General features: G+C 38.4%; 1 protein-coding gene across 1 annotated transcript; it reads right to left on the minus strand.

The window, feature by feature from the left end:
- Positions 1 to 187: 187 nt before the first annotated feature.
- Positions 188 to 26709, minus strand: magl (MAX dimerization protein MGA-like). The gene is made up of 26 exons (XM_063002519.1): positions 25784 to 26709; positions 23596 to 24184; positions 22697 to 22793; positions 22494 to 22592; positions 22287 to 22394; positions 21798 to 21899; positions 20807 to 21396; positions 16986 to 17220; positions 16079 to 16251; positions 15813 to 15956; positions 15670 to 15718; positions 14431 to 14757; positions 13362 to 13525; positions 12924 to 13257; positions 11647 to 11958; positions 7653 to 9511; positions 6694 to 6800; positions 6329 to 6362; positions 6059 to 6238; positions 5593 to 5704; positions 5135 to 5347; positions 4098 to 4181; positions 3759 to 3851; positions 3094 to 3177; positions 2475 to 2567; positions 188 to 1692 (listed from the first exon to the last, which is right to left on the minus strand). The coding sequence occupies exons 1-26, from the start codon at positions 26707 to 26709 to the stop codon at positions 1223 to 1225; spliced, it is 7578 nt and encodes a 2525-aa protein (XP_062858589.1). The 3' UTR covers positions 188 to 1222.
- Positions 26710 to 27653: the final 944 nt, after the last annotated feature.

The raw sequence follows: 27653 nt of genomic DNA on the forward strand, positions 1-27653 counted from the left end.
CATGTCACAATTATTCAATCCCACTTAATATTGCTGACCTTAAAACCTACTGCTAGTCAGCATGGCCTGAAGTTGGGTAATGTGTTACATTGTATTACTTTACCATCCAAGCACATGTGTGTTAAATAAAAATAATAATGCAGGTCAACAAAAACTACTTTAGAATTAGGGATCATTACTAAAGGTCTAACAAAAAAATACATTTTAATGAAAGTAACTTGTCAGGTTTTTTGTTGTTAAATGTATGTTGTATATTTTCTTGTGTTTACAACACAGTGTAAATGGAAATACATTTTGCAAAATTTGCAAATTATTTAACATAGTCCTGACCCAAAATGTACGGTCCAGTCAAAGCAAGACTGTACTGGATTTGTGGCTAGTCTGTCCTTAAGTAGGCCAACCAAAGTCCAGACTTAAACCCAATTGAATCTGTCATGATTGACAGTGTACAAAGCTTCTAGAAGCATATCCAAGAAGACTTGCTACTATCAGTGGGGCTTCTACAAAGTATTGAACAAAGGGTATTAATCTTTTTGTGAATAAGAGATTTCGGTTAACTTTTAATTAATTTACTTAAAACTCTAAGAACACATTTTCACTCCCAATACAGGTGATAAAAGTATAGATTGACATGTAAAAATAAACCTATGCACATTTTGCTGTTTTGCATATATTTTACATATTTGTAGAAGGCAATACATTTTGCATGAAAAAACTTAGCACATTGTCAGTAATGATAAATCAAACTCAACCAAATCATACAAAACATGATTGAAAAAAGGCATTTGCAATGTCACGTTTTTAACAAGTGAGGTTGTAATTTTTAAAATACAACCATGAGCAGTAACAGCACATAATTATCGTATCAAAAGAAAATGTTAATAACTTCACCCCAATATGGGATTCATAGAACTATCATCAAATGATAACATGGAATATTCATACATTAATTTAATGTGTTTTTTTTCTCCTCCAAATGTCAACACTGTGGAAGAAATCCTCAGGTCCAGCACATTCAGTCAGTGTGATTGTGTGCAGCCATCAAATGAGAGGTAGACCGACCAGTTCTATGTTTTTGCACACACAAAAAAGCGAACTTCAATCAAACCATCATAAACCTTGAAAAACACATCAACACAAACAACAGTGAGATGCATTTAAGGTTAGGGGGCAACATGAAAGAAGTGGAGTGTTACAAAGTTCATTGGTCAGTGCACTTTATCTAAAAAATCCTTTTCCTCTTTAGGGTAGGAGTGCTCCTTGTGGCCATTCTGGTAACTACAGGAGACCTGTGTCTAAGTTGTCTGGAACCAGAGCCATCAGGTTTGGATGAAGCTTCTTTATGGACAGCTTCTTTAGACCTCCTTTTTCTCACATTGTTGCTTGCTGAGGCTGGCTTGCCCCGGTCCAGCTCAGACTGAGCATCATTATAAAGATCACTCTCACTGGCCACTGAAGATGAACCAGGGCTCTCTTGGCTTAAGTGTTCTGGAACTGAAGTTCTTTCCAGTCCATTAGAAGTCTCTGTGGTGTTGCTGGTTTCCTTTTTTTCCTCTTGATCCAATGATGGCTGAGCAGAAAAAGACCATTGGGTGGAAGTTGGTTGGACAGTCATGGCATCCTTTATGGGCTTTACAGTGTCGGGTTTGCGAAAGGATTGCAACACGATCTTGGGCAAAGCTGACACTTTTGCTGCAAAGACAAAGTGAATCATTTTCAAATGAGTATGACAATTTAGACTGGGATTATGAATGAAGCAATATATGTACTGAAATGAAATGCAATACTGTGGGATAAGCAGCAGATGCTTCTTCTATATGCAAAGTAAAGACTTTTACAAAAAAATTGTAAACCCCTTGGATGTCTGTGTAATTAACTTAACAAGGTCTATTATTTAGCCAACTTTCATGTAAGTACAAAGATTAATCATTCCCTTCACATGCTGGTACTGCTATATGAATCCTAGTCTTTTATACATGGTAGAACCTGATTAGGCTACAATTTCCTGAAGCTGCCGATCAGAAATACACAAGAGTGAGTAGGACTTTTAGATCTGTCTAAGATTTCTTGCATTTTATAAATAGCCCTCATTAAATGTAAAGTAGGCACTAGACCCACCACAACCCCGATGCGGATTAAGTTGTGACTTATGAGTGAATCAACTCAATTTCAATGTTACTGCCTTAATGATGAACTGCCCACTTTATTTCTACAGGTCTTCTAAAGTCCTCTCAAATTTGTTTTAGGTGGGGTAAAGTTACCATGAGCAGATTGTTCTTTAGAAGAGAATCTTTAAAGCAGGGCAGCTCTGCAAATACAACCTGTTTATTCACATCTCATTTATTAGAATAAGTTCTGATAGAATAAAGCTCTGATTACATTACAAGTATTTAATGTAGAATTCTATATAATCCAAAAGTGTAACCATATATAAAATAGCAGAACACTATCATATTACTGCATCTGTTGGATACCTGGTGGCTTGGGCTTCGCTGAGAGACTTTTAGGCTTGCTTACTGAAGGTAGACCAAGAGGATTCTGTGTAATAAGTATCCGCACTACATCTTCTACAAAAAACATAGAAGAAAAGAAAATATAGCTTAATAAAATGGATGCACTAAAGTTACAATACCTTAGCAACAATGGCATTGCTAAAGCAAATCAATCAATTTAAGTCATGCATATGATACATCTGAACCTAATTAAAGCATATCCTGGCCACTCGGGTGGCAAGCGGTTGATATGGGATACGTGGAAAAAGAATTTCATTGTATACATGTGTATTTGTATATATAACAAATAAAGGTATTGCATTCCAAGTTCAAGATCTGTTATCGGCTGACCGAGTCTCTAGAAAGACATGATTGGCTATGTCTGGGGGGGGTGTATAAGATGCAATGAATTGGCACCCTGTCCAGGTTACTCATGCTTTGCGCCAATTGTTTCCTGGTGGAAGTGATCAGGATAAAGCATTTGATGAAATGAAAGGCCTTTTGTCATATGACATGTGTACAGTAAAAAGCTTTAAAAGTTTTAGATGAACTAGTAAATGAATTAGCAGAACAAAAAAATCTAGTTCTTTTTCAGTAGTACCTGCTACTGCTCCATCTTTAACAGAAGGCAGAGATCCACTCACGGAATGGTTGCCTGGAAGCTCTGAACTCTTATAAGGGGCCACTGTAAAAATCCCAAGAGCATATTGAGAATCAATATATTAGATACATTACCAAGTCACCTTAAACCTAGAACATGATTTCTAAACATTCAAATTTCTTTCACCTTAAATATACACTATGTGTGCCTTACGTGTACACAAGAGTGAGTAGGACTTTTAGATCTTTCTAAGATTTCTTGCATTTTATAAATAACCCTCATTAAATGTAAAGTAGGCACTAGACCCACCACAACCCCGATGCGGATTAAGTTGTGACTTATGAGTGAATCAACTCAATTTCAATGTTACTGCCTTAATGATGAACTGCCCACTTTATTTCTACAGGTCTTCTAAAGTCCTCTCAAATTTGTTTTAGGTGGGGTAAAGTTACCATGAGCAGATTGTTCTTTAGAAGAGAATCTTTAAAGCAGGGCAGCTCTGCAAATACAACCTGTTTATTCACATCTCATTTATTAGAATAAGTTCTGATAGAATAAAGCTCTGATTACATTACCAGTATTTCATGTAGAATTCTATATAATCCAAAAGTGTAACCATATATAAAATAGCAGAACACTATCATATTACTGCATCTGTTGGATACCTGGTGGCTTGGGCTTCGCTGAGAGACTTTTAGGCTTGCTTACTGAAGGTAGACCAAGAGGATTCTGTGTAATAAGTATCCGCACTACATCTTCTACAAAAAACATAGAAGAAAAGAAAATATAGCTTAATAAAATGGATGCAATGAATTGGCACCCTGTCCAGGTTACTCATGCTTTGCGCCAATTGTTTCCTGGTGGAAGTGATCAGGATAAAGCATTTGATGAAATGAAAGGCCTTTTGTCATATGACATGTGTACAGTAAAAAGCTTTTGAAGTTTTAGATGAACTAGTAAATGAATTAGCAGAACAAAAAAATCTAGTTCTTTTTCAGTAGTACCTGCTACTGCTCCATCTTTAACAGAAGGCAGAGATCCACTCACGGAATGGTTGCCTGGAAGCTCTGAACTCTTATAAGGGGCCACTGTAAAAATCCCAAGAGCATATTGAGAATCAGTATATTAGATACATCACCAAAAGTCACCTTAAACCTAGAACATGATTTCTAAACATTCAAATTTCTTTCACCTTAAATATACACTACGTGTACACTTACTGTTGGCACCCCTAAAAATTTTGTACTTTAATAGTTAGTGTTCTAAAGGTCACCAGAGCTAATAGGTATACTTATTGCCACAAGGCACTCTGGTTGGTTAGCCCACAATTACCGCTGACAAATGGGGTGCAAAACTCTGCAAACCAAAGCTGGTCAGTGTCTACACAGACATAACTGGCAATATCAGGGGAATGGCCTAGCCATTGGGAGGTGAACTCTCTCATGCTCTCATTGCCGGTCGCAAGGCCAGATAAAATAGGAGGGTTCATTTAGGAAGTGCATCTGGTGTAAAAAAGCGAGATTAATTATGCGGACCAGTGATACACTGTGGCTAACCCTATTATGGGAGCAACCATAGAACGATGCATTTATTAATATGACGAGACAACCCGTACAAGAAGAACCAGAGAATGCAGCAATGATGAGCAACAAAAAGGTTGTCGAGCTGCACAATTCCATTAAAGAGGAACTGAAGGCATTAATTAAATCTTGAGGTCTGAACATCTTTCTATCTACAGTCAGATGCCACCTACATAAGCACAAGCTGTTTTGGAGTGTTTTGGGGTGCCAGAGAAAAGCCACGGTTATGAAGGACAGAAAAGCTCTAACCTACAATTTGGCAGTCGTTAATGAAACTTTTACTGTATACATGTACTACCAGATGTTCAGATGACACAAAAATAGAGCTTAAAATAGAGATACCACATTTCCATTGTGAAGCACATTACAATTCAAAATGATCTAAAACCAGCAGTTTAGTGGTACTTAGATTCAAGATATTATTATGAAAAACTGTAAAATCATGTTTATGCAAGACTAACCTGTAATGGGTACAGAAGAGTTCTTGGATCTGTTGGGTATGTAGTTAGGGGCTTTCCGTTGTCCAAGTTGAGGTGGGAGTTTGTCACCTTCACTGTCTACTCGTCGAGGGTTAATTTGAGGCTTTACATTTTTGACCTGGTTTTGAACACCAGACTGCTTTATCTGCTCACAGTTTTCCTTGAAATGTGTCTTTTCAGTGTCTTTTGTATTTGCTGTTTAAAAGAGCAACATCCAGTTACACCATTAACCATGAAACAAAGCAAGGCACATTTTTACATATACCAGTGATGGGATTAAAGAGACATAGTCATTGGCTTTGCACTTTTCAGGAAAGTCAGGCATTAAAAGATGTTCTATATGGTTGCTAGAATATGTTAAATAAGATTTTTCTAGGAAAGGAATTGTGTGGTTCTAAAGATGTTCCACATCAAATCTTACAACCTGCTTAATAACGTACCAGACAATTCTGCGATCTTGGTGAGATAGGTAAACCGTCTCTTTAGTAGTGCTTTTTTCTTCTCTTCTAGGTATTGGCTGCGACCCTCAAGAGCCCAAATCATGAGTCGAGCCTGCAACAAAATCAGTCTTAGATTGTTTGATCCTTAAATAATCGATAGGCAATATCATTTTTATAAACACACATACACTTGGTATATTTTATTTAGTTTTTTTTTTATGTTGTTTCAGCAAATATACAGTATTTGTACTATTGTACACATACTGCGTAAATGTGCACTCCCTGTGAAGGATGTTTTAACATCATCAGCAAAACGAGTAATTTGACAAGTGTGTCCAAACTGTATGTCTAATAATACCAGTAAAGTACCCAAGTTAAATACTGTTAATGTCAACTACCAAAATATGTTCAAGTTAAAAGAACGTCATTGCACTATAATAGTCAAATATAAATGCAAGTTACCAACCTGATTAAGAAGGTCATACTTGCTTGACTTGATTTTTTCGGCAATGTTCAGTGCTTTTTTCAGTGTAACAAATTGCTGCTGGATTTCAATTCGGCGCAGACGCTCATTCTCGGTGTGAGTCTGACGTCTTGCATCCTTAAGGTCTGGTGCATCTCCGATAGAACTGTGTTCTATATGATTCTTTTGTTAAAGGTGGACAAAGTACATATTTTAATTATTTATCCCAATATTATGTCAAATGGTTAGAAAAAAACACCAGAACGATCTTACCCATCCTCTAAATTCAGATGCTCTCTTTGACTTCCTGTGTGAATATAGCATATTGATTATTTAAGGATCAAATAATGTTCTTTGCCAATGTAAAGACACATTACTCATGAATCATATGATGAAAGTGAAGTATTTTTGTTTGTTCACTTACAGAAAATAAGTTAAGTCAAAACAGTACAAATGTATCAGAACGTTCTATGTTCTTGTTGGCATCAGAACGGTTATGCTGTGTCATGTTACAGTTAACCCTGCCTGTGTACTGTTAGGTCCTGTTGGTGGCAGGTAATCACTGGAAATATAACAAATATCTGGCAACTAAACTGCGAGTATTTGAAATAAAAGCTAAATTAAGACATGAGACTTACATTTTTTGTCGAGCTTTAGCTTTCATCTTGCTAATAAACATCTGTTCTTGGTTGTCCTCAATTGACTCAATATCAACAGTTCCATCTTCATCGCTGGATGTATCACCCTAGATTTCAAAAATATTTTATAATAATAAACACTTTCCACTTTTCTTTCAAGCAGTTTTACTTCATGCATGCAAGAGCATTAGAACTAACAACGGTCCGAGTAAAAGTTTTCCATCTGTTTCCCCTAGCAAACAACTTATGTCAACACCACTGGTCATAAAGTACATCTTCTAATTCTATGCTAATAATCTATATATTATTTTGACGATGAACAAACAAAACAAACAGGTATTGTTGTATATTTATAAATGCATGATGGTCCTTTTAAGCTAACTAGCTTTGGCAGAGGAAACACACAAAGCTAGCAGCGGGTTGGCCGTTATGTGACACAAAAAATCTTGTACTAAGAGGAGAAAAGCAAGCCCTGTGAAAATGATACAAACATACAGTTGCATCAGTAGATATGAGTAGAATATACAGTGGATTTAGAAAGTACTTAGACACCTTGACCTTTTGCACACTCAAGTGTATATCCATTTAAAATAAAGCCCACAACACATAGTGCCCCATAATACTTTTGTAAGTAGGATCTTAGTATTTGATTTTCAATGATATTTTCGACAATGATGTTTCGTCATTATGGATGATAGTGTAAGTGTAGCTTGGATAATGGAAGTGTAACTTGATGGGTAAAAACATTAATGATATCCATTCAAAATCAAATCCACAAAACAAAGTATAAAAAAAGTTAAGGGGTCCGAGTACTTACTAAATCCACTGTATGTCAAATCCAATCAGGTACGGATCCATTGTTTTAGTGCCATATTGGCTCTAATAACAATACTTGGAACTGGATTGGTAATTAACTTCAGATAATATTTAAAATGCTGTTATAATTAGTAGACACTTACACTGTCCAATGAGTCCTCAATGTCACTAGTGGCATCATCACTGGAATCTTCAGTACAGTAGTCGCCTGAATCCTCCTCACTTAAATTCTCATCTTCATGAACCAAAAGTTTGCTCTCTGTTGCCTTTAAATCTGTGTTTGGTTGGTGAACTGTGAGTCTGGAAGCCACTGCAGGCCTCTGACCCGACAATACGGACCATGGCACACCAATATTAATATCTTGATCATTGTCTTTAGCATGTTTTGAAGCAGTGTTGTTGAAGATGGTGCAGGACAATTGTTTCTTATTAGGTAAACCTTGCTTGGAAGACACTTTTGGTGTCTGATTGTTATTGGGTTCTTGGTTATTGACAAGTGGTAAATGGTGCACTTGGTCAATGCCATTTTGATTGACAGGTGGGTGAGTAGAGACTGCTTCTGGTGGGTCACTGCATGATGCAGTTTTAATAGGAATACTTTCAGGGCCAAGTCTTTGTTTTTCAAAGTCAATGTGGTTGACCAGGTTTTGATACTGTGCTCGACTCTCAATGGTTTTGATTTTACTGGCTGCTGGAGAGCTATTCTCAGTGGCAAGGCTTTGGTTACTGGTGTCATTCTGATTAGCCGTCATGTCTGTCTCCGATTCATTATATGGTTCGATTTTAATGACAATCTGAGGACCATTTCCTTGAACACCTTCTCCAACCTTAGGGTGGGGAAACGTCTGTGATGTTTCAGTATATACTTCTTTAACCTGAAGTTCAAACACATCAAAGGATGTATTTTCTTTGCTAATATTTACCAGATCCATGTTAGCTGTGTTTATTAATGGCTTATTAGCAACCATGGCCATATTGTCAGGAATATTACAGACCCCTTCTTGGTTTTGTTTTATTACAGAAGCCTGAGAACTTTTCTGACACTCCTCCTGTTCAGGTGTTAAACTGCTTTCATTAACAACAGGGCTTTTTGAAGTCTCATCCTGACTGCCAGGGTCATCCCCAATGCCTTTTGTTGTTGTATTATTGGAACTATTGGCTCCCACTTCAGTTGGAGATCCAGCAAAGGCATCAATATTGTTGGTTATCTCTGTATTTAAACATATTTTCTCTTTATGAACAGAGACAACTTTTTCTGTCTGCTCTGATCCATACAGTGGCAAATTATCCATATCCTCATGTTCAAATTCACCATTATTACTTCTAAGTAGCATCTGAGCTTCCACAGGCAAAGTATTTACTAATTCTTTCATTTCTTCCACAGACTCACATTCATTAGCATCTTCAGAGGAAAGGGAATTGTTGCCATGGCTTAAGTCAACTGCATTTATCTGTTCTACATTACCGTTTGATGTTTCTAAGGGAAGTAAATTGGCACTGCTTTTTGAGTTCTGACACTTTTCTTTAGGGCTGGAGGAGCGATCCTGGATGATGGATTTTTTCATAGTCTCGTCACTCTGTGAGATTTCAGCAGCATTAGATGCAGTATTAACATTTGCAGAATTGCTTGGTGGAGGTTCAAGTTTTATCAAGGTAAAACCTCCAGGAAGTATCAATGTTGAAGGAGCTCCAGCAACTAAATTAGATGGTTTAGCATCCTGCCCTGATCCTACAGACTTACCCTCACTTTTAGGGGGACAAATCCGGAAGGAAAATGTTCCTGTTTTTCCAGGAAAACTGGACTGTAGCTTAATAGCTGGTATTCCATTGGCAATGTTCATACCACTTGTACCTGACAGAGAAAGTATTCTGGGTGTAATGACAGGGAACAGCTTGGATGATGGGTTTGTAACAGTGGTAGAACTCAACGGCTTTTGGATGGATGCGGTATCTTTAGATGGGTCTGTAGCGGTAGGTGTTTGTGTATCTTGTGAGAGGCTACCTGTGCAAGCATTGGAAAAGAAAAAGATGGAAATGTTTTTAAAAAAACAATAAAAAGTACAAAAAGTTTAATCTCAGCTATCACAGTCTGCAGTCAAAATGTTCTATAACAAATGTGTTAATTGTTAATAAAAATTTAGGGCAAATCACAGTTTTCTGTTATAACGCATGTTAAAAGATTAGTTAGAAAAAATGGTCAAAAATTTTTTACGATCAACAGTGTTTTTTTTTTTAAATCTGTCACATCAGTTTATGCACCTCAACAGCACATTTGCAGTTGGACCAAACATATAAACTGCATTTTACAAAAATAAGTATGTTTGGTTTTATATGGAAGGACAGTCTGTCATTGTCTGCATGTGTGCATTTATTACAAGCAGAAAAAATAGACAAAGGTAGATCAGGAACATGCCGTCTAACAACAAGCACTGTCAAGTACGGTGGCTCAGTGGGTAGCACTGTCACCTCACAGCAAGAAGGTCCTGGGTTCGATCCCCAGGTGGGGCAGTCCGGGTCCTTTCTGTGTGAAGTTTGCATGTTCTCCCCATGTCCGCGTGGGTTTCCTCCGGGTGCTCCGGTTTCCTTCCACAGTCCAAGGACATGCAAGTGAGGTGAATTGAAGACACTAAATTGTCCAAGACTGTGTTTGATATAACCTTGTGTGAACTGATGAACCTTGTGTGAAGAGTAACTACCCGTCCTGTCATGAATGTAACCAAAGTGTAAAACATGACGTTAAAATCCTAACCGTTCAAACAAACCATCATTGTGTCTTAGCTAGAAGTAGGACTATACTGGACCAAGTGATTAACCAAACATAAATAAGTGATTGCTGAATTGCGTCAGATTAAAATATCATTTAAATTCCTTTAGAACAGCAAATGGTGATCTCTTTTACAAAACATGTGATACAGGGAAAGGGTGCAGTGTAAGCTGTGCTGAAATAAGACTCACTCTCAGTGATGTACATTGTGACATCTATCTCACCTGTCTCCTCTCTTTTCTATAAAAAATTCTTGAACGTGCTGTCTATAACCAACTATCTGTCTTTCTTACTCAGAATGACCTCCACCTCCAGTCTGGCTTCAAGGCAGCGCATTCTACAGAAACAGTTCTTGCGGAGGTTACTGAGAAGCTTCATGCAGCCAAAGCAGCCAAACTGTCATCGGTCCTCATTCTTCTTGACCTCTCTCAACCGGTGTTCCTCAGGGTTCTGTACTTAGCCCACTTCTTTTCTCTATCTACACCCGCTCTCTGGGTAAGGTCATAGCCTCCCATGGCTTCTCTTACCACTCCTATGCAGATGATACTCAGCTCATTCTGTCATTTCCTCCTTCAGACACACAAGTCTCAGCTCGGATCTCAGCATGTCTGCAAGATATCTCACAATGGATGTCAGCTCATCATCTAAAACTCAATCCCAGAAAGACAGAGATGTTACTCATTCCAGTAGATCAATCTCCAACCCAGGACCTAGTCATCTCTCTTGATGACTCCCAGATCAGACCATCTGATAATGTAAGAAGCTTTGGTGTCGTCCTGGATAACCAGCTGACCATTTCTCTCCATGGAAGCCATTTAGATTCTGGTCCAGCCACTTGTAATCTCACGGCTGGACTACTGCAACTCCCTCCTGGCAGGCCAAAAATGGACCAGCCCCAAGCTACCTTCGTGGTCTAATCAAACCCCGCTCTGTACCACGCAACCTCCGAGCCACTAGTCTCGCGCGACTTGATCCTCCACCCAGGACTCAAGGAAGACCAGCATCAAGGCTCTTCTCTGTACTGGCACCCAAGTGGTGGAATGAACTTCCTCTGTCTGTCCGAACATCTGAGTCTCTTGTTGTCTTTAAAAAACGATTAAAAACCCACCTTTTTACTAAGCACTTAAGCTGACTTGTACTTACTTACTAACACTCTTTCATTTCTTTCGGGAAAAAAACCCAAAAAAAAAAACCCAGTGTTCTTGGACTGTTGTTTACTTACACTAGAGTAAGGTAATATTTACTATGGAAGCACTTCTGTAAGTCACTCTGGATAAGAGCGTCTGCTAAATGCCAAAAATGTAAATTTAATTCAACTGTTATAAAAGTTTTTAACATATTAAAAAAAACAGAAAGCATAAAAGCACACTGACCTTCAGTGCCTGGACTGGTATGAGACTTAGTAAGAGGCTCTGGGCTGATGGGCACGAGTTTGATCACTTGGCCATTGTACTGACAAAAGAAATTTGACTCTGTCTTTCCTGGCACAGGCTGCAGAACCACTTGCTGTCCAGGTGGCAGGATGGCACCCTGAGCAGCCTCTCCTGAAGGATCAGCGGTGGGTTTGATAGTCTGGAGGCCTGACAGAAGTACAAATTTTGAGCCATCAGGAACAAGAGGCTTTGGAGCAAGGGTTGAATCAACAGGGACAGAAGAGGCATCATCCTGCTGAGATCTTCTCTGCCCTAAATTGATAACAAATATGTATTAGATTCAAGCAGAGTTTTAAAAAAGTGCTCAGATATAAAATATACATAATCAGCAAAGAAGGTCAAACAAATTCCATGGGTTTAAAACAAGTATTTAGCTTTAGAAGCTGGGATATGTATTAGTTTGAAAGGTACCCAAAAGTATCATTCACTTTTAAGGATTTATATGTAAGTGTGTGAGTGTGTGCGCATTTCCTCCTCTGATAAAACGCACAAGGGCTTTTGGGCAGTTGCCTCTTATCTGGGACTTAATTTTGCATGTGTGTTTAGTGTTTAAATAGTAAGGTCAATATGAGTGGCCATAAATGTCGCACAGTTGATGAAATAGTCCACTGTCCAGCACTTATCTGGGCTATAATATATACATATTGCTGCATACTTGCCAAGTGTAAGCATAACCAGAGTAGAGAATTAACACACATGCCATAAACAGCTCAGCTCTGTCAGACCTGCACACATCTTTAAATATGAAACCGTTCAGGGAGTTGAATATTTTTGCGAGGCATTGATTAACAATGATAGCCCACAGATCAACTCTGTAATAGACTGATGCTGCAATAGTGGCCTCTGCATGCTGATCAGTGCCAAGGGGGGATAATAAAAATCAAAGCATTACTCTGCATACGCAAAACAGATCTTTATATGAACACGCCTCGTGCTGGTGCAAAGATGTGGTCGGTACTGCACATGTGTCGAAGGGGGGTGTGTGAGGGCTGTGACCCTCCTTGGTCAGGAGTAGAGGTCTGCAGCAGTAGAGGCGAATTACGACACACACACACACGTGCATGGTCAGCTGGGTAATGTAGGAACAAAAACTGAGTGGCTGCTTAGTTAAGGCAATAATATTGACTCATTTTAGCCACAAGAGAAAATTTAACATAATGTTTACGTTACAGAAAACAACAGTCAGTAGTGAAGTTCTTTTTTGTTGTTGTTCTTACCTGCAAGTATTGCACGGACACTGAGGGAAGCAAAGTTCGATTTTCCTCCTCTTTTTGGCACCGTCGTAGGTTGAGTGACACTGGATACAGCAGGCCTTGCTATAGCTAAACCTGAAGTCGATGGGTTTAAAATACTTGCCACTTTGATGTTAGCACTATCCCCAAGAGGAACATTAGGAGGAGAAGATTTGGCAACATCACCTACACTCTTAGGCTGATCTTGAGCTGTATGCTGTAGCCTGCCAGTAACAAAAGCTGCATAGCGATTGACTGGGTGTAACGCTCCCATCTGGCCCAGTAACAGTTTTGCCTGATTATACATTTTGCCATTTACCTGCGAAAACAGACATGTTGGGAGGTTTAGGATTTACAGTAAAAAATACAGAGCACACAAATGATTAAGGTGAACACAATACCAACCATTGGTGAAAGTTTTACCTTAATTAGCCCAAGAGCAGGCCTTCCTGGTTTCTTTTTATCAGCCTTGAGGTAACCAGCAAGAGAAAAATGGCTAATCAAGGAGAAAAGTTTCCTTGGTTGTTTGCTGATGAAGCCACTGCTCCTCCTCTGAGAATCCACATCAGCTGAATCGGTAAAATCTTCTGTATAAGAAATAAACAGCATAACACAGAAGACTCATCAGTCTCAGGAAATTTGTATGTGCAGTTGTGAAGACAGTTTGTGAACCCATATATAAAAACGCATAAATGCTAACGAGATGAAAACTACTTGTGACTAAAGTAATAACACAGCAACAACTGTAGTCTTCATGTCTTTACTGACACTATAGTGGAGTAGAGAGCTTGGGTGGCACAGCACACTATAAATACACTAGCACACCGGAGCTGACATATTGGAGTTGCGAGTTTAAATCTTAGCTCTGCCAGCATGCTGGGTGTCTATACGAACAATGACTGCAGCAGTCAGGAGGAATCCTTTCCGGCATTCCCACCCTCAAATGAAAGAAAGAAATTTAATAACAATAAAAAAAAAAAGTCAATCAAGAGAGGAGAGAGGGTATTCTGATTTAATGTGAAGTTTTCCAGGAGTTTCCGGCCTGCAATTGTCTCTAGCCTCAGCTAAGGCCAGTAATAATGACTCCACAATACAATGGATTTAAGGCAAAAACATGTAAATAGCTGAAATGAAACAGAATTAGAGCTTTAAAGTAGCCAGGTTAAAGTCTTGTGTACACTAGAAATGCCGTGGCAAGCCCTGGAGTGAGTGGTTTGTGCGAGATAACATACAAGGGTTTAACTGGTTCTTTGTTAATTAACAAAAAAAAAAAAAAAAAAGAAAGACAAAAAAATTTTGTTATTAGTTTAGAGAAAATGTGTTAAGTTTCTTATTGTGAGTTAAACTAAAACTAAACTACATTTTACAAGTAATTTATGCAGAAGCCTTTAAAAATGCTCACAAATTTTTTGCAACAATATCTGCCTGAAATCATTCAAAAAAAATAAAATAAAATAAAATTTTAGAACATAATTCCATCTAGCATCGTTACCTTCTGTGCATGTTTTACTTTTTGTCCTCTTCCTTTTTGCTCGCAAATGCTGGTCTTCATTCACCTCATGTTCCTCAGCATGGGAGACACACACTTTATAGGTGACTGTGGTGCTCCGGTCTCCCTGTTTATACGTAGTAGAGACAAGCTGGACCTTGTATTTGCCAATGAAAAAAGGTTCAGAGAGGTGGTTGCTGTTCATTTGGCGGAACAGTGCACTCAATACCAAATTCCGATGGGGCTCCCAGTTACACTCAGACAGAATTTCCAGCAGCTTGGTGGGCTCAGGCTCACCTGTGTTTTCTGTAGACTCTGTTGGGGTGTCTTCTAGGTAAGAAAGTAAAGGAACCAAATAAAGACCAAGAACCACTGTGAGCTCTACAAAATGCTAAATGTTACACTATGACCTACCTGGACTATGATTCTAGTTTGAATTAAAACCTTCTCACACTGTACTTAATCTGTTAACAGAAAGGCAGCATAGTTCCTCTGTAATCAGTGTTATCTTATAGCATGGTTATATGTAGTTAAGTGGTAGTGTCACTATTTTGTAAATTAAAGTACTGATCTAGGTTCTTTTATTTTGTTGACATACACAATGTGTCTCAGCCTGCATTTTTGAAGATCACATTTATATTTCACTTTACTGAATAAGCGTTTGTGTGGCACATTGGTCCATTATGCTAGCCCACCACTGCTGAGATCTGGATTCAAATCTCAGAGGTGCCATCGGTCAGCTGGGCATCTACACAGACATGATTGGCCATATCTGAGAGGGAGATGGCCGAAACCCTGCGATGGATTGGCACTCCGTCCTGGATATTCCCACTGCAACCCTGACCAGTAAAAGAGGTGGGTGCAAATGAATAAATTGACTGCATAAAATGCTATGTGTAAGCCAGAAGAGAAGGGTAGACTTTGGCTGAACAACCCTAATGGTCAAACACAGTGTACTACTTAGTAAGTCATGGTTCTTATAATAGCCTTACTTTGGACTCAGATACCTCTTTTCCACCAACAAAAAGATGGTGCTTGTGTCAGAGCTGTTGGCGGTTCCTGTAAACTAGCAAACCTTTTAAAAATAGACCCACGTTTAAAGTGCCGTTCAGGATTTTGGCACCAGCACCAGGTCAGTAAAAAGTGCTAAAAGTATAAAATGTTTTAAGCGTACAGTCAATACTGACTAAATAATAATGTGCATGTTAACCCTCTGAATGTAACAAGACCACAAACACCAACCTGATATTTTTTCAGAGGTAAGTGATTCACCTTCTTCTGAAAGTGAACTCTGGAAAAAAAGGGGAAAAGCCTCAAAGCATGAAAATAGACAGTTTAAAACATTTGATCTGGGTAGTCAAAATGTTCAATTCCATCAAACTCACAAGTTGTTTAGCTCCTTTAGTTGCCTTTCTCATAGGGACCATGTGTATCTGCGGTGGTGGGTTACTGTTGAACTTTCTCACTCGAGCGCATGTCATCATGCTTTCGAAATACAGGTACACAGGATCTTTATCCTCCTCTGCAATCTAAAACCAAACAGGACAGAAAGACTTCAATAGGAAGTTAATCCAGCAGACATATATTATACGTTAAACTAAAGAAAAACAGAAAACAGAGACTAAGAGCCATAACCAGAATTTAAACTGACCTGATGAATGGATTGGGAAACCGAGGAATGCAAGCGAGGCTCTTTTTTTGGAAGATTTGCTGGCCTTGGAATAAATACTGGGTCCGAGTCACTGTCTTCTGTAGTCCGTTTCCATAAGGTGGTGATACTAGAAGCAGGTGGAGGTCTGTTTTCACTCTCTGTGTCTCCGATGGCTTTTAAGAAAATAATATCAATAATATGAAACATGGTGAGTCTAAATAACTGCATCAATTCATTCATTTATTACAAATCTTTGACTACAGTTGTCAAGATCTCAAAATAGTAAGGTAAATTTTATTGAATCCTCAACAACAGAATGTAATTTTATAACCTATATAATAAAACTGTGTAAATGTGATCAAATAAAACAATTGCATATAGCGCACTTGGGTGGCCACCACTAAGATCCGGGTTTAGTTTGGCCCAGCTGGGTGTCTACAAAGACACGATTGCTATGTCTGAAGTGGGTCGCCAAAGCCCTGCGACTGATGCCCTTGTCAGGGTGTTCCCGCCTTGCTCCCAGCATTTCCTTAAGGGCCTGTGCCCACAAAGATTTTGACCACAATAAAACACTTGATAAAAATTAAAAAAAGAAAATGGTATTTAAATAGTTTCAAATAAATCATATTTAATGTGGTTAGGGGCTTTCAGTATTTCTAAACATGGCTTGGAAACACTGCCTATGGTTACTTATTTAGTATTATTATAAATTAGTCTAGGAGAATCTGAGAGCTATGGGACACAGCATAGAATCACACAGCATAGAATAGCAGCGTACAAACAAAAAGTGAGATCAGGACAATCCCTATTTAATGACAAAGAATGGATCAAGACCAGGTTCAGGACTTTCAGCAATTTAATGAATCAGTTAGAAGCGTGGTTCTGCTAGTGAAAACAGTAAACTTACAAAACGCCAAGAATGCCCTTTTCTTGCCCTGCTGAACAGTAGTCACATTTGGAGGGGGCATCAACAGAACTTTGTGCTTAAAACACTTGCACTCAAGCATGCAGTCGACTCGTCGGCAGTGGGTGGGTCCTCGGTTTTCTCTGCGCAAGCTGTCACAAATACAGCCCAACCGACAGAATTCCTCAGAACATCCATCTTGATGTTGTATTCGGAACTTGGATCTCTTTTTTACTTTCTGGCAAGATAAAAACACAGCTTGGGTAATAATTCAGGCCTCCTGACAAATCTGGAACTTTAAATCAACACATGAATAAGAAATACGAACATAATCAAGAACAATTGTGATTAGCAGTTCTTAAATTCACCTGGTAAAAAAAGCTAATTTACTTGAATGAGTAGCAGGTAATTTTGAGCTCAGTAAATTTTTACCTAGTACCACACACAACACACAAACTCACACGCATATACACAGGGCTGGGCGGGGCAGAAAAACAAAACAAAGCAGTGAAAGAGAAACTAATTTACAACCAGTGAGTATGTTTTTGAGCACACAATAATAAGATTACTGCAAGAAGTGAGATGATGACAGTAAATTATAACGGGATTACATAAGACAGTCAGTCATCTGATTTCTTGGTAAGTGTGTTAGGCCAAAGTTCTGTGATGAATTGGTGCCCCGTCCAGGGTATTCCTGCCTTGCCCAGTATCTCACTTTGGAACCAGACCTGCCACGACCCTGACCTGGATAAAGCGGTTGATCCATTGAAATAAAATTAAATAATATTTATTATCAGTAGCTAATGATAAAGCCACAAGCTGGAAATAAACTCTAAGAGTTTTTATTTGTATGATATTATTTGTCCTTCACCTTTACAGTTTCTAATTTCTGAGGATTTGTGGGTAGGTATAAATCTTACTGTTGTATGTTTAATCATCTAAAACATAATGTAGTACATCTACTGTTGGAAAATCTGATTTAATTTACACAGACATTTTTCAATAGCGTCTTAGTATGTGGTGAATCAGTTGATTAATTACACATTTTAACAAGATGATATTACTGCTTCAATTAAACAGTGCTGTAACTACATGACCATAACGGAATATTGCTGATAAACTAGGGTTTGGCGGTATTGCCGATTTTCATACCGTCATACCGTCTTCAGAAAATACCACGGTATACTGTATCACCGCATGTACAGTGTACAAACTTTACAGTGTAATCACAGTGTTCAAATGTTTTATTACAAAAAATAAAACAATCAGAACGTCAAACATTGCTTATCCTATCTGTTCTATAATACATATTGTACGCATAAGCGTAAATGCGTCTCTGGGAGCTGTTATAATATATATTTTTATTTCTGCGCAGTTTTAATCAGCTGTAATCCACCCATTCAGCTTGGCATCAGTAGAGGGAATCAATCAGTCATAATAAGAGCTGTTTATTGTCGAAATTTAAATCCAAAAACACTTTTAATATCGCGGAGAGATCGAGCGACACACACACACACACACACACACACACACACACACACACACACACACACACACACACACACACACACACACACACACAGACACAGACACACACAGACACACACAGACACACACAGACACACACAGACAGAGCCGTAACCGAGCTACAGAGAGAACATGCAGAAAACGAGCACAAATACCTGAGAAATAAACTTGTTTAATTATGTTAAATCTGATTCTTTCATGGCGCTTATGTTTTAAAGCAGAAACAAACACAGGCACATCTCTGCACAAGAGAGGATTTATCTGAAACTTAATGCAATGCAACCACAGTATGTCTCTCTTCCCTGTAGTTTTTTTTCCTTTTAAAATAAATCTTTTTTTCTCATTTAAGTGTTGTTTGAATTAGGCCTACATTTATGGCAAGGTAGCAAAATTTGCATGATTGTTCATCATTGATATTAATATCGGGGCTGTCTTATAGTTTACCCAGTAGCGCCTCCAGAAGAACGAAGAGCCATTTTTTTTGAACAGCTCTTTAAAAGGAACTGAGCCAAAAGATCCGACTCCATTCAAGGAGCCATAATTCCCATCACTACAACCAATCAGTGAGCTCCAATTGCCTACCCCTCCCACCCCTCCCTTACTGTGGATGTGCGAATGTCTTAAAGTCGCAGTTTTCAAAGTAGACCTGAAGCAGAAATTTGGACCTTCACATTTTTTGAAATACCGTCACCATTTTTAAATACCGTCACCATTTTTAAATACCGCGGTATATTGCAATACTGTCATACCGCCCAACCCTATGATAAACCCTACATTGTTACATTTTATTAACCAGTATTATACTGTATATTTTCTAATCCATCATGTTATTTTGTGTCATTTGGTAAAAAGAACAATAATGTAAAGATTATACTTTTTTTAATGAGTTCATATTTCACTCTTAAATATATATATAATATATATTTGTTGTCGAAGCAGCAAATTTTTATGCTTTTAGGCGTCTGACTGAGGCAGTGTGTTAAACCCGAAGTGCACTGTGTAGTGAATCGGCATCATTTTATTTCATTATCCTGGTCATGTCCACAGGGGGTTCGGCTTCCCTGGAATCACTGGGCGCTATGTGGTAACACACCACAGACAGAACGCCAATCCATCCATCTGGCCATCTACCTTTCCATCCACATTGCTTTGAGACAATGTTCATTGTAAACAGTACTATATAAATAAATTTGAAATCCCTGCCCTCCCAGACACAGCCAATTATATCTGTATGTAAATGCCTGACCAGCCAATAACACTGCTGGGTTAGCGTAATTTACCGCTTTCTATTTTGTTTAGACTTTCTAGTGCCCTACTAAGGTATATATATATTTATATACACTGTACTGCATATATATAAATAATATCAAAAAGATGAATTAAAAGTGAATACACATCATGGTTTGCATCAATTAAAGTTGCAAAAACCAAACTTAATCAGAATATCCGTGTGTATGAGCTGAATAAACTGATTTCGGGGCAGAAATTCGGGTATTTTATTTGTTTCACTTATAATCTGAATGTGGCCTTAATCAGATTAAGTAGCCATCCACGTGATCTTTCGGATAATTTGATTACAGCCAGAACATGAATCCTAATAAGATCATTAGTGTGTATGTGAATACACTCTGATTTAACAAGACAAATATCCAAATACTCATGTAATAAAATAAGACAATGTCAAATGTACAAGCAGCTTATGAGTAGAAACTACTGTTCATTTGTAGCACAGGAGGCAGAATAATTTAAGGCAGAATGAATAACTTCATTTGTCATATTTACATAAACACATGTACGGTACAAAGAAATGTTTTTTTCTGCATATCCTAGCTTGTTGGAAAGCTGGGGTCAGAGCGCAGGGTCAGCCATTGTATAGCGCCCCTAGAGCTGAGAGGGTTAAGGGCTTTGGTCAAGGGCCCAGCAGTGGCTGCATGGAAGAGCAAATATTCGAACCCACAACCTTCTGATTGATGGCCCAAAGCTCTACCCACTAGGCTACCAGAAGGATAGTGACTACATAATTTGGTAAAGTGAATGGGCACAAATTCCCACACACATCTTGTCTTGTGAGAAGCCTTCTCAGAATAGTGACTTTTGTTATAACTGAAAAGATCACATAGAACTGTTTTTTTGAAACTGGATGTCCTACAAGCCCATGGTCAAGTGTCCAAGTTACTTTTGGCCATACAGTGTAGATGAATTCCAGATAAATTACACAGTCTCTACAGATCGAAATTAAAAATACTTATATATTAACTAAAAACAAAACTAAACAATATGGTTAAAGTAGGGCCTACCTGGAAATTAAGCAGTGCATGCAGGGCAAACTTGGCTCTTTTGGTGGTAATATGTGTACAGCCTTTTCCATGATGCAATGCCTCTTCCTCCATGTCCTTTATTAGAATCTGGGAGTAAATTTTTGCAGATGTCATGGGGTAGCGCACACTGCTGTTACAGCTTAAAAACCCTGCACTGGATTTGTAGCTCTCCTGAAGCTTGCCTAGATGCTTGTTCACTCCAGGTTTACAAGAAGAACCAGTGGAACGAATGGCATGTGTTTGAGCTTGAAATGTATAAATTCCTTTCGCTTTGTTTCCTTGTAAACCATGTTGGGGTTCTGGTGATAACATTCTCGGAGACCCTGTAGGTGAAGATTTGGACAGGATTTTGCTGGATGGGTTGGAATATACCTTTGTCAAAGCAGACTGAGTTTTAAGTCGACTATTCAAGGTGACAATGTAACTGCTGCTTTTTGATGGCAGCTGGTATGATACTGGCAACGTAGAGCCAGTAGAAAACACAGCCACACGATTGCTAATCTGCTGGGCTTCTTTCTCAAGATACTCATCCAACATGTCACTACAGAATGCTGAAGAGTTTCTCAGACCTACAAAAACAAAACATTTAAAGAAACCAGTTTATATAAACACATCACTCATTTTTCTTTTAACATTTTTTAAAAATGGTGAGACACTGCTTTTTATAATTTAAGTAAAGTAAGAGGTCAGCAAGGTGCAATTCATTTTCCTGATGGCATTCAAGTCGTCAGATTTATTTATTTATTTGATTTTTTTTTACGCCACTTAAGTTGTCAGATGATCTGATAAATGATGACCTATAGACTTAGGTCTGTTAGCTAAAATCATTAATGACGTGTAAAATCACAAAATGTCAGCTGTTAAAAACATTATGAAAGAAACATTATAAGACTAAACTATGACCTTGTTGGTCGAGAACTCAAGTATGAAAAAAATGTAATCTGTTACAGATTCTGTAGATTACTCCTACCTTCGGGCGTACTCTGTGTGGGGCTAAACTTTTCTCGCCAGCCTTTTATTTTAGTGGGATCGTTTGTCTTTCCAGTCCGTGACACAAAAGAACAAGCTGCATCTAGAGAACAATATGCATTTTACTGTCTCCAAAATCTGTATGAATTATGTATAAAAAATACCATTTTAGGGGTACTCAGGTGGTGCAGTTCAACACTAGTAGAAGAACGCATGTGGACAAGGAGAAAACCTGCAAAACCCCTCACAAACAGTGAGTAAAGACTAACTCATGTTCCCAGGGCCCATTTGGCAGTTTGACACAGGCATTTAGACTGACAGATTGTGACTGCATCAGTCCTCCAAGGGAACATATACTAGTGGAAAACACTCCGAAAATTTAAATAACAATAGACAATGTTACTAAACAGTCAGTCACTAAACAATTTAATTCTACTGTATTGCCAGTTTTACCATGAAAACAATAGTTCTTTCTTGCTTGCTTGCTTACCAGGAGATGATAGGTCATTGTGAACTGGTGAAGGAAAAGGCAACTGCACACCCAGGTACTGCAGATCTATGGCTAATGTTGGATTGAGAAGGCTCAGCTTCATACCAACTGTAAATACAAACAATAAAACCAACCAACGTTACTTTTGCCACATCAAATAATTTCAGTCAACTTGATGTGTCATATAAACACCAATTCTCCTCGCACCATCTTGTAGGAGGGGGTGAATGACTTGTCTGTGCTTCATCTGTTGTAGATCATGAAGTAAAATACTCTCCAGTTTGGAAATCCTGGAAAGACTAGCATCTGCAGTAACAAAAGATATTTAAGCATAAATGTGGAAAGGATTGCTAAAAACATTTCTAACAACATACAATAAATCAACAGTAAAACAACGTCATTCTTTTTACCTTCACTCTCCTGGTTATCTAACCGATCCAGAGTTGGTAATGGTGGAGATGATGTTACCTCTTGCTCTACGTTTTCAACATCATTGCTCAAAGTATTCTTTGAAATAAGAAACACAGGCACAAACTCATTTCAAATATAAGAATAAAAATACACAATAATGCATGATAACTGATACAATAATTCATGGTAAATATATACTGTTTTATTGCACTATAGATCATTTAATCTCATATATACCTGGTGTTTACATTTCTGAAGGAAAACTAGTCTGTAATAACATTTTCATCATTCAGATGATTCATTAAGGTAGAATCAGATTTTAAATGTTTGTTTGTCTGTTTATTAGGATTTTAACGTCATGTTTTACACTTTGGTTACATTCATGACAGGAACGGTAGTTACTGGTTATACAAGATTCATCAGTTAATCAAACACAGTCATGGACAATTTAGTGTCTCCAATTCGCCTCACTTGCATGTCTTTGGACTGTGGGAGGAAACCGGAGTTCCCGGAGGAAACACACGCAGACACGGGGAGAACATGCAAACTCCACACAGAAAGGACCCGGACCGCCCCACCTGGGGATCGAACCCAGGACCTTCTCGCTGTGAGGCGATAGTGCTAACCACTTAGCCACCGTGCCACCCAGATTCTAAATGAAAGAACAATACATTAATTATGCTACAATAGAAAAGCCATCTAAGATACACGGTCAAACATATCAGCAAAACTGATCTGTTCACCTTCTAACTATCAGGTTAAGCTGCTTCACTTACTGCATGATTACTTAAGTAATCAAGTATTTAGACACACCAGGTGTAAAAGATGTACTGAGTCATAATTTAGTACACAGACTTTCAAAAATTCAAATCAAGTGTTAAGAGATATATCATCATACCTTTGCACCAAATGATACAAAAAGCATTCCATCCACATCATCGAGGTCTGGTTGTAAAGAAATATCAGGAGTTGTGGTTACAGGAAGAGGTCTTGCATACTTAGACCACCATTTAGACTTTGCTTTAGTCACTTCAGTAAGCTTTTGAGGAAACAAGTCAGTTGTGTTGTGCTCATCAGAAAGCTGGGCTTGGAGTAAAAGTTCCACAGAATCTAGCTTTGAGTTTTCCTGAGTCTGAGAAATATCAGCAGGCAGGGAGTCATTTGGTGATTTACTGTCTGTGAGGCTGATTTGTGAATTTGCTGCATCAGAGATATGTTTTGATGCTTCAGGGTTGCTCTGAGGCAGAACCGCTTCTTCAGTGCTTTGTAGGGGTTCCTGCAAAGACTTATTTTCGCTTGGTTTAATGTCCGAGGATGTCACGAGCTCAACCAGTGGAGGGTTTGTTTGGTTTTCACGTACTACAATTTCATTTTTACTGCAATTAAAAGTTTCCTTACACACAGTAATGTCATTTGAGTAGCTTAAGGCAGTGTGACTCGTTTGTGCTTCTCTCTCTTTAGAAGGCAATGACACTGGATCCTTTTTGCTACAAGGGCAAAACAACAAACAGTTAACATTAAAGGCTACTGTTCAAACTAACATCATACATAAGTGTTATATTTTTACGAATTATTATTTTTTTTTTTGGAATGACGACCTGTCCTGGGTATTTTTGCCATGTGGCCAGTGTTTCCTGGTGGAACTGGACCTGCCTCAGTCTTGACCAGGATATAGTGGTTCATGAAAATGAAAACTAAGGACACCAATTGCTGTGAATATGAAATTAGTTAGAGAGTTAAAGACTATAAGGAGCACACAAGAAGGGCCAAGTAATATTTCCGGCTTTAAATATCTTCCGAAACTTGCTGCCTCAAGCTGTGCAACAGCAAATGAGAGACACTGGTTCCCAAATACCACATTATGTACTTAGATTGCTAGATAAGTTCAATGCAAATGATAAGTGTTTTAAGCACAAAGCACAGTTAATATTGTGCAATTGAAACACAGCCCTACAGTTTGCCAGCTGAAGAAGCATCCTATCTCTGCTCTGTGTGCAGTCCTATAGAAGCTTTTTAAATTATGCCAAAATAATTTATACTGTTATTGCATGTACCATGTAAAATAGTGCTGGTTTTAATTGTTTAAGACTTATTTACTTATGCCTGTACACTGTAGCCTTGTACATTTTTCAATTTTGTTTAACTGCTTTATCCTGGTCAGGGCAACAGCGGGCCCGGCTCCAAGGGGAATCACTAAGCACAAGGCAGGAACTCCCTGGACATGGTGCCAATCTATTGCAGGGCTTCAGCCATCACCCCTGTCAGACATAACCATTCATGTGTAGATGCCTGACCGGCCAATAGCACCACTAAGATTCCAACCCAGAACATAGTGGGCTAACTTTATAGACCGCTGCATCACTCGAGCGCCCTGCCCTGCCTTGTGCGTTAATACTGTTATTTTATGCACTATTGGCAATTATATACAATACAGAGTTGTGACTGAGCAACAGGTTGCAGCGCACATCGTTTTTTTTATGTTTAGATGTTATCTGTTATACACTGATGAGCAAAAATGATGAGCAAAAACATTATAACCACCCTCATAAATGCAAATAGCAACACATTTGCATATGTCACTGTCAGGGAAATATGTTGGGCCTAAGGTAGCCCCTCATAATATAATGTGTTATGCAGCAGACATGGGAAGACACTAATAGGGCCAAATCGTTATAGTCAAACATCTGGTTAAAGTATCTCTGAAACAGCAAGAAGTGCTCATAAACAGCCATGGTCCAAAGAGTTACAAACCACAAGCTCCCAAAAAGGTATTGGGCAGCCAACCTTCATTTTCTGGCTAATCAGTGTATTCAGTGTTGAGGGTACTCGAGTGCTGCAGCGGTAAATTACACTAACTCACCACCACTGAGATCCAGAGTTTGAATCACGGTTGTGATATCGGCTGGCTGGGCATCTACACAGACATGACTGGCTATGTTAATAATCTTACTATTGACTAAAAGATGAAAGCTTGATATCCATTATACATAGTTCATTTAAACCTAGGGATTGTATTTTTGCCCAAAATACCTAGTACATTTCTTTTTTCATCTACTAAGAAAATCTGAAAGAAAACTAACAAATACCTGTTGTCTTCATTGCAGGAGGTGGCTGCATTCTTTAATGCACAATCTTTTCTTTTCATGCTTAAACTTCGAGCCAGACTCAGAACAGGAGACTTTAAGTTTGTACCAGCAGTAGAATGGAGTCGGAATTTGTTTTGAACCAGTCGAATGCTTTTGCTGTCTTCCCTGAAGGCCATTGCAAAAGGATTACAGTCAATTTTAAGTTGTGTAATTTGGGGGTTCTGGTAGCTTGTGACTGCATAGAACTCCGTTACAGGGAAGGTAAACATTTTAACATTTGGGCTGTCCAGTGCCGCTGGCTCTTCTGAATCCACTGGAACTACATAAAGTCGTGGTTGATAGCGGTGCATGGGACGTAAATGCAGGCAATCCTCCTGGTCTATGCACTCATTAGTCAGCTTCACCTTGTAAAAAGACACTGGGCTCTCCATCCACTGCTGTCCGTGGGCTGGAGACTCTGGGTGAACACACACATTTCCTGGCACGTGTGACTCACCCACTGCAACTGGCTCCCATGTCTTTCCATTCCATTTGTATGTAAAGTCATTTACAGGCATGATATCCATAATCAGTGAGTACTTCCTCGCTGGTTCTAATCCACTCAGTCTAAAGCGGCAGCAAGGGAACATACGCCTACCTTGCTTTGTCAGGATCATCTCTGTGCCCAAGCTGTGAAACCGGCTCCAAACAGATTCATTTTCCAGAGTAACTTGAATGTTAGTGCTCATATAACTAGGTTGTGTAGAGCCTTTGGTGGGTGAAACAGGGTTTATTGCAAGTTGATGACTTGTCTCTTTTGCAGTTGTAACAGCCTGGTTGTTACTATACACATCATTTTGAACTTGTTTCATACACCCAGTCAGTAAGAGATGAGTGGCGGTTTTAGAAGCCTTTTCCAAAATCACTTCGGTATTGCTCCCCTCCATGGTGCATGCAATATTAGGCAGCTGATCTTAAAAAGTGGTGTTGCATTCTTTCATTCTCAAGGATGTTTTTTCCTGATAATTGGAGGCACACAAGGAAAACATTTGATTAACAAGTAAACATGTACATTACATTTTGGTTGCATGAGAAATAAATGCAATTGCTCCTTTTTTTTTAAATATATAGTGATATAGAAATAGTAATAGCTTGTACTATTTATGTATTGCTTGTCTTTTTCCATTACCTTAGAAAATGTTTTATTTTCCCTTATCAGTCGACATATTATTCTCAGATTAGTAGGTCCAGCTGTTTTTATCCACAAATGTGGGTCATTTTGCCCATTATGTATTCCATTTGGTTTATTGTTATTTTTTATTTGGCCCTCACAGTGGTTCAATTGTGTTTTTATGTGTTCCTATTTAATAGATTTAACAGGACTGGCTGGGATCAAACCTGTGTGTATCTACACTGTTTAAGACCAGTAATGAATTAAAATTTGGTAAACTGGTTAATTAACAAAAGGGGCACATTTTTGTTTGACACCAACTATGCTAGTTGGTTTTGGATAACTGCATAAACGCAATGTTTTCTGATTTATATTGTCCGACTTGTATTACTTGAAAGTATGTGTGACAAATGTGCAAAAATAGAAGAACTCAGGAGGGGGCAATTGTACTTGGTTGTGGTCTTGCATAAACTTATTGGAGACAGTCTTAAAAGGGCCAAAGTCATTCATGTCAAAAATAAAATTTAAACTAAAATCAACACAGTTTAAGACAAACAGACCTACAAAAATGAATTTAACATCTTTATTTGTATCACTGTTGCATTACAGACAGCTGTACATTATGCACACATTCACACTTAAATTATTTATTTTATTGCATTATTTAAAATATAAACCTATTTTAATGTACTTGGATTTTGGCAAAACATAAGACGTGAA

This window comes from Trichomycterus rosablanca, chromosome 9 (genome assembly GCF_030014385.1).
Source record: "Trichomycterus rosablanca isolate fTriRos1 chromosome 9, fTriRos1.hap1, whole genome shotgun sequence".
Taxonomy (NCBI): Eukaryota; Metazoa; Chordata; class Actinopteri; order Siluriformes; family Trichomycteridae; genus Trichomycterus; species Trichomycterus rosablanca.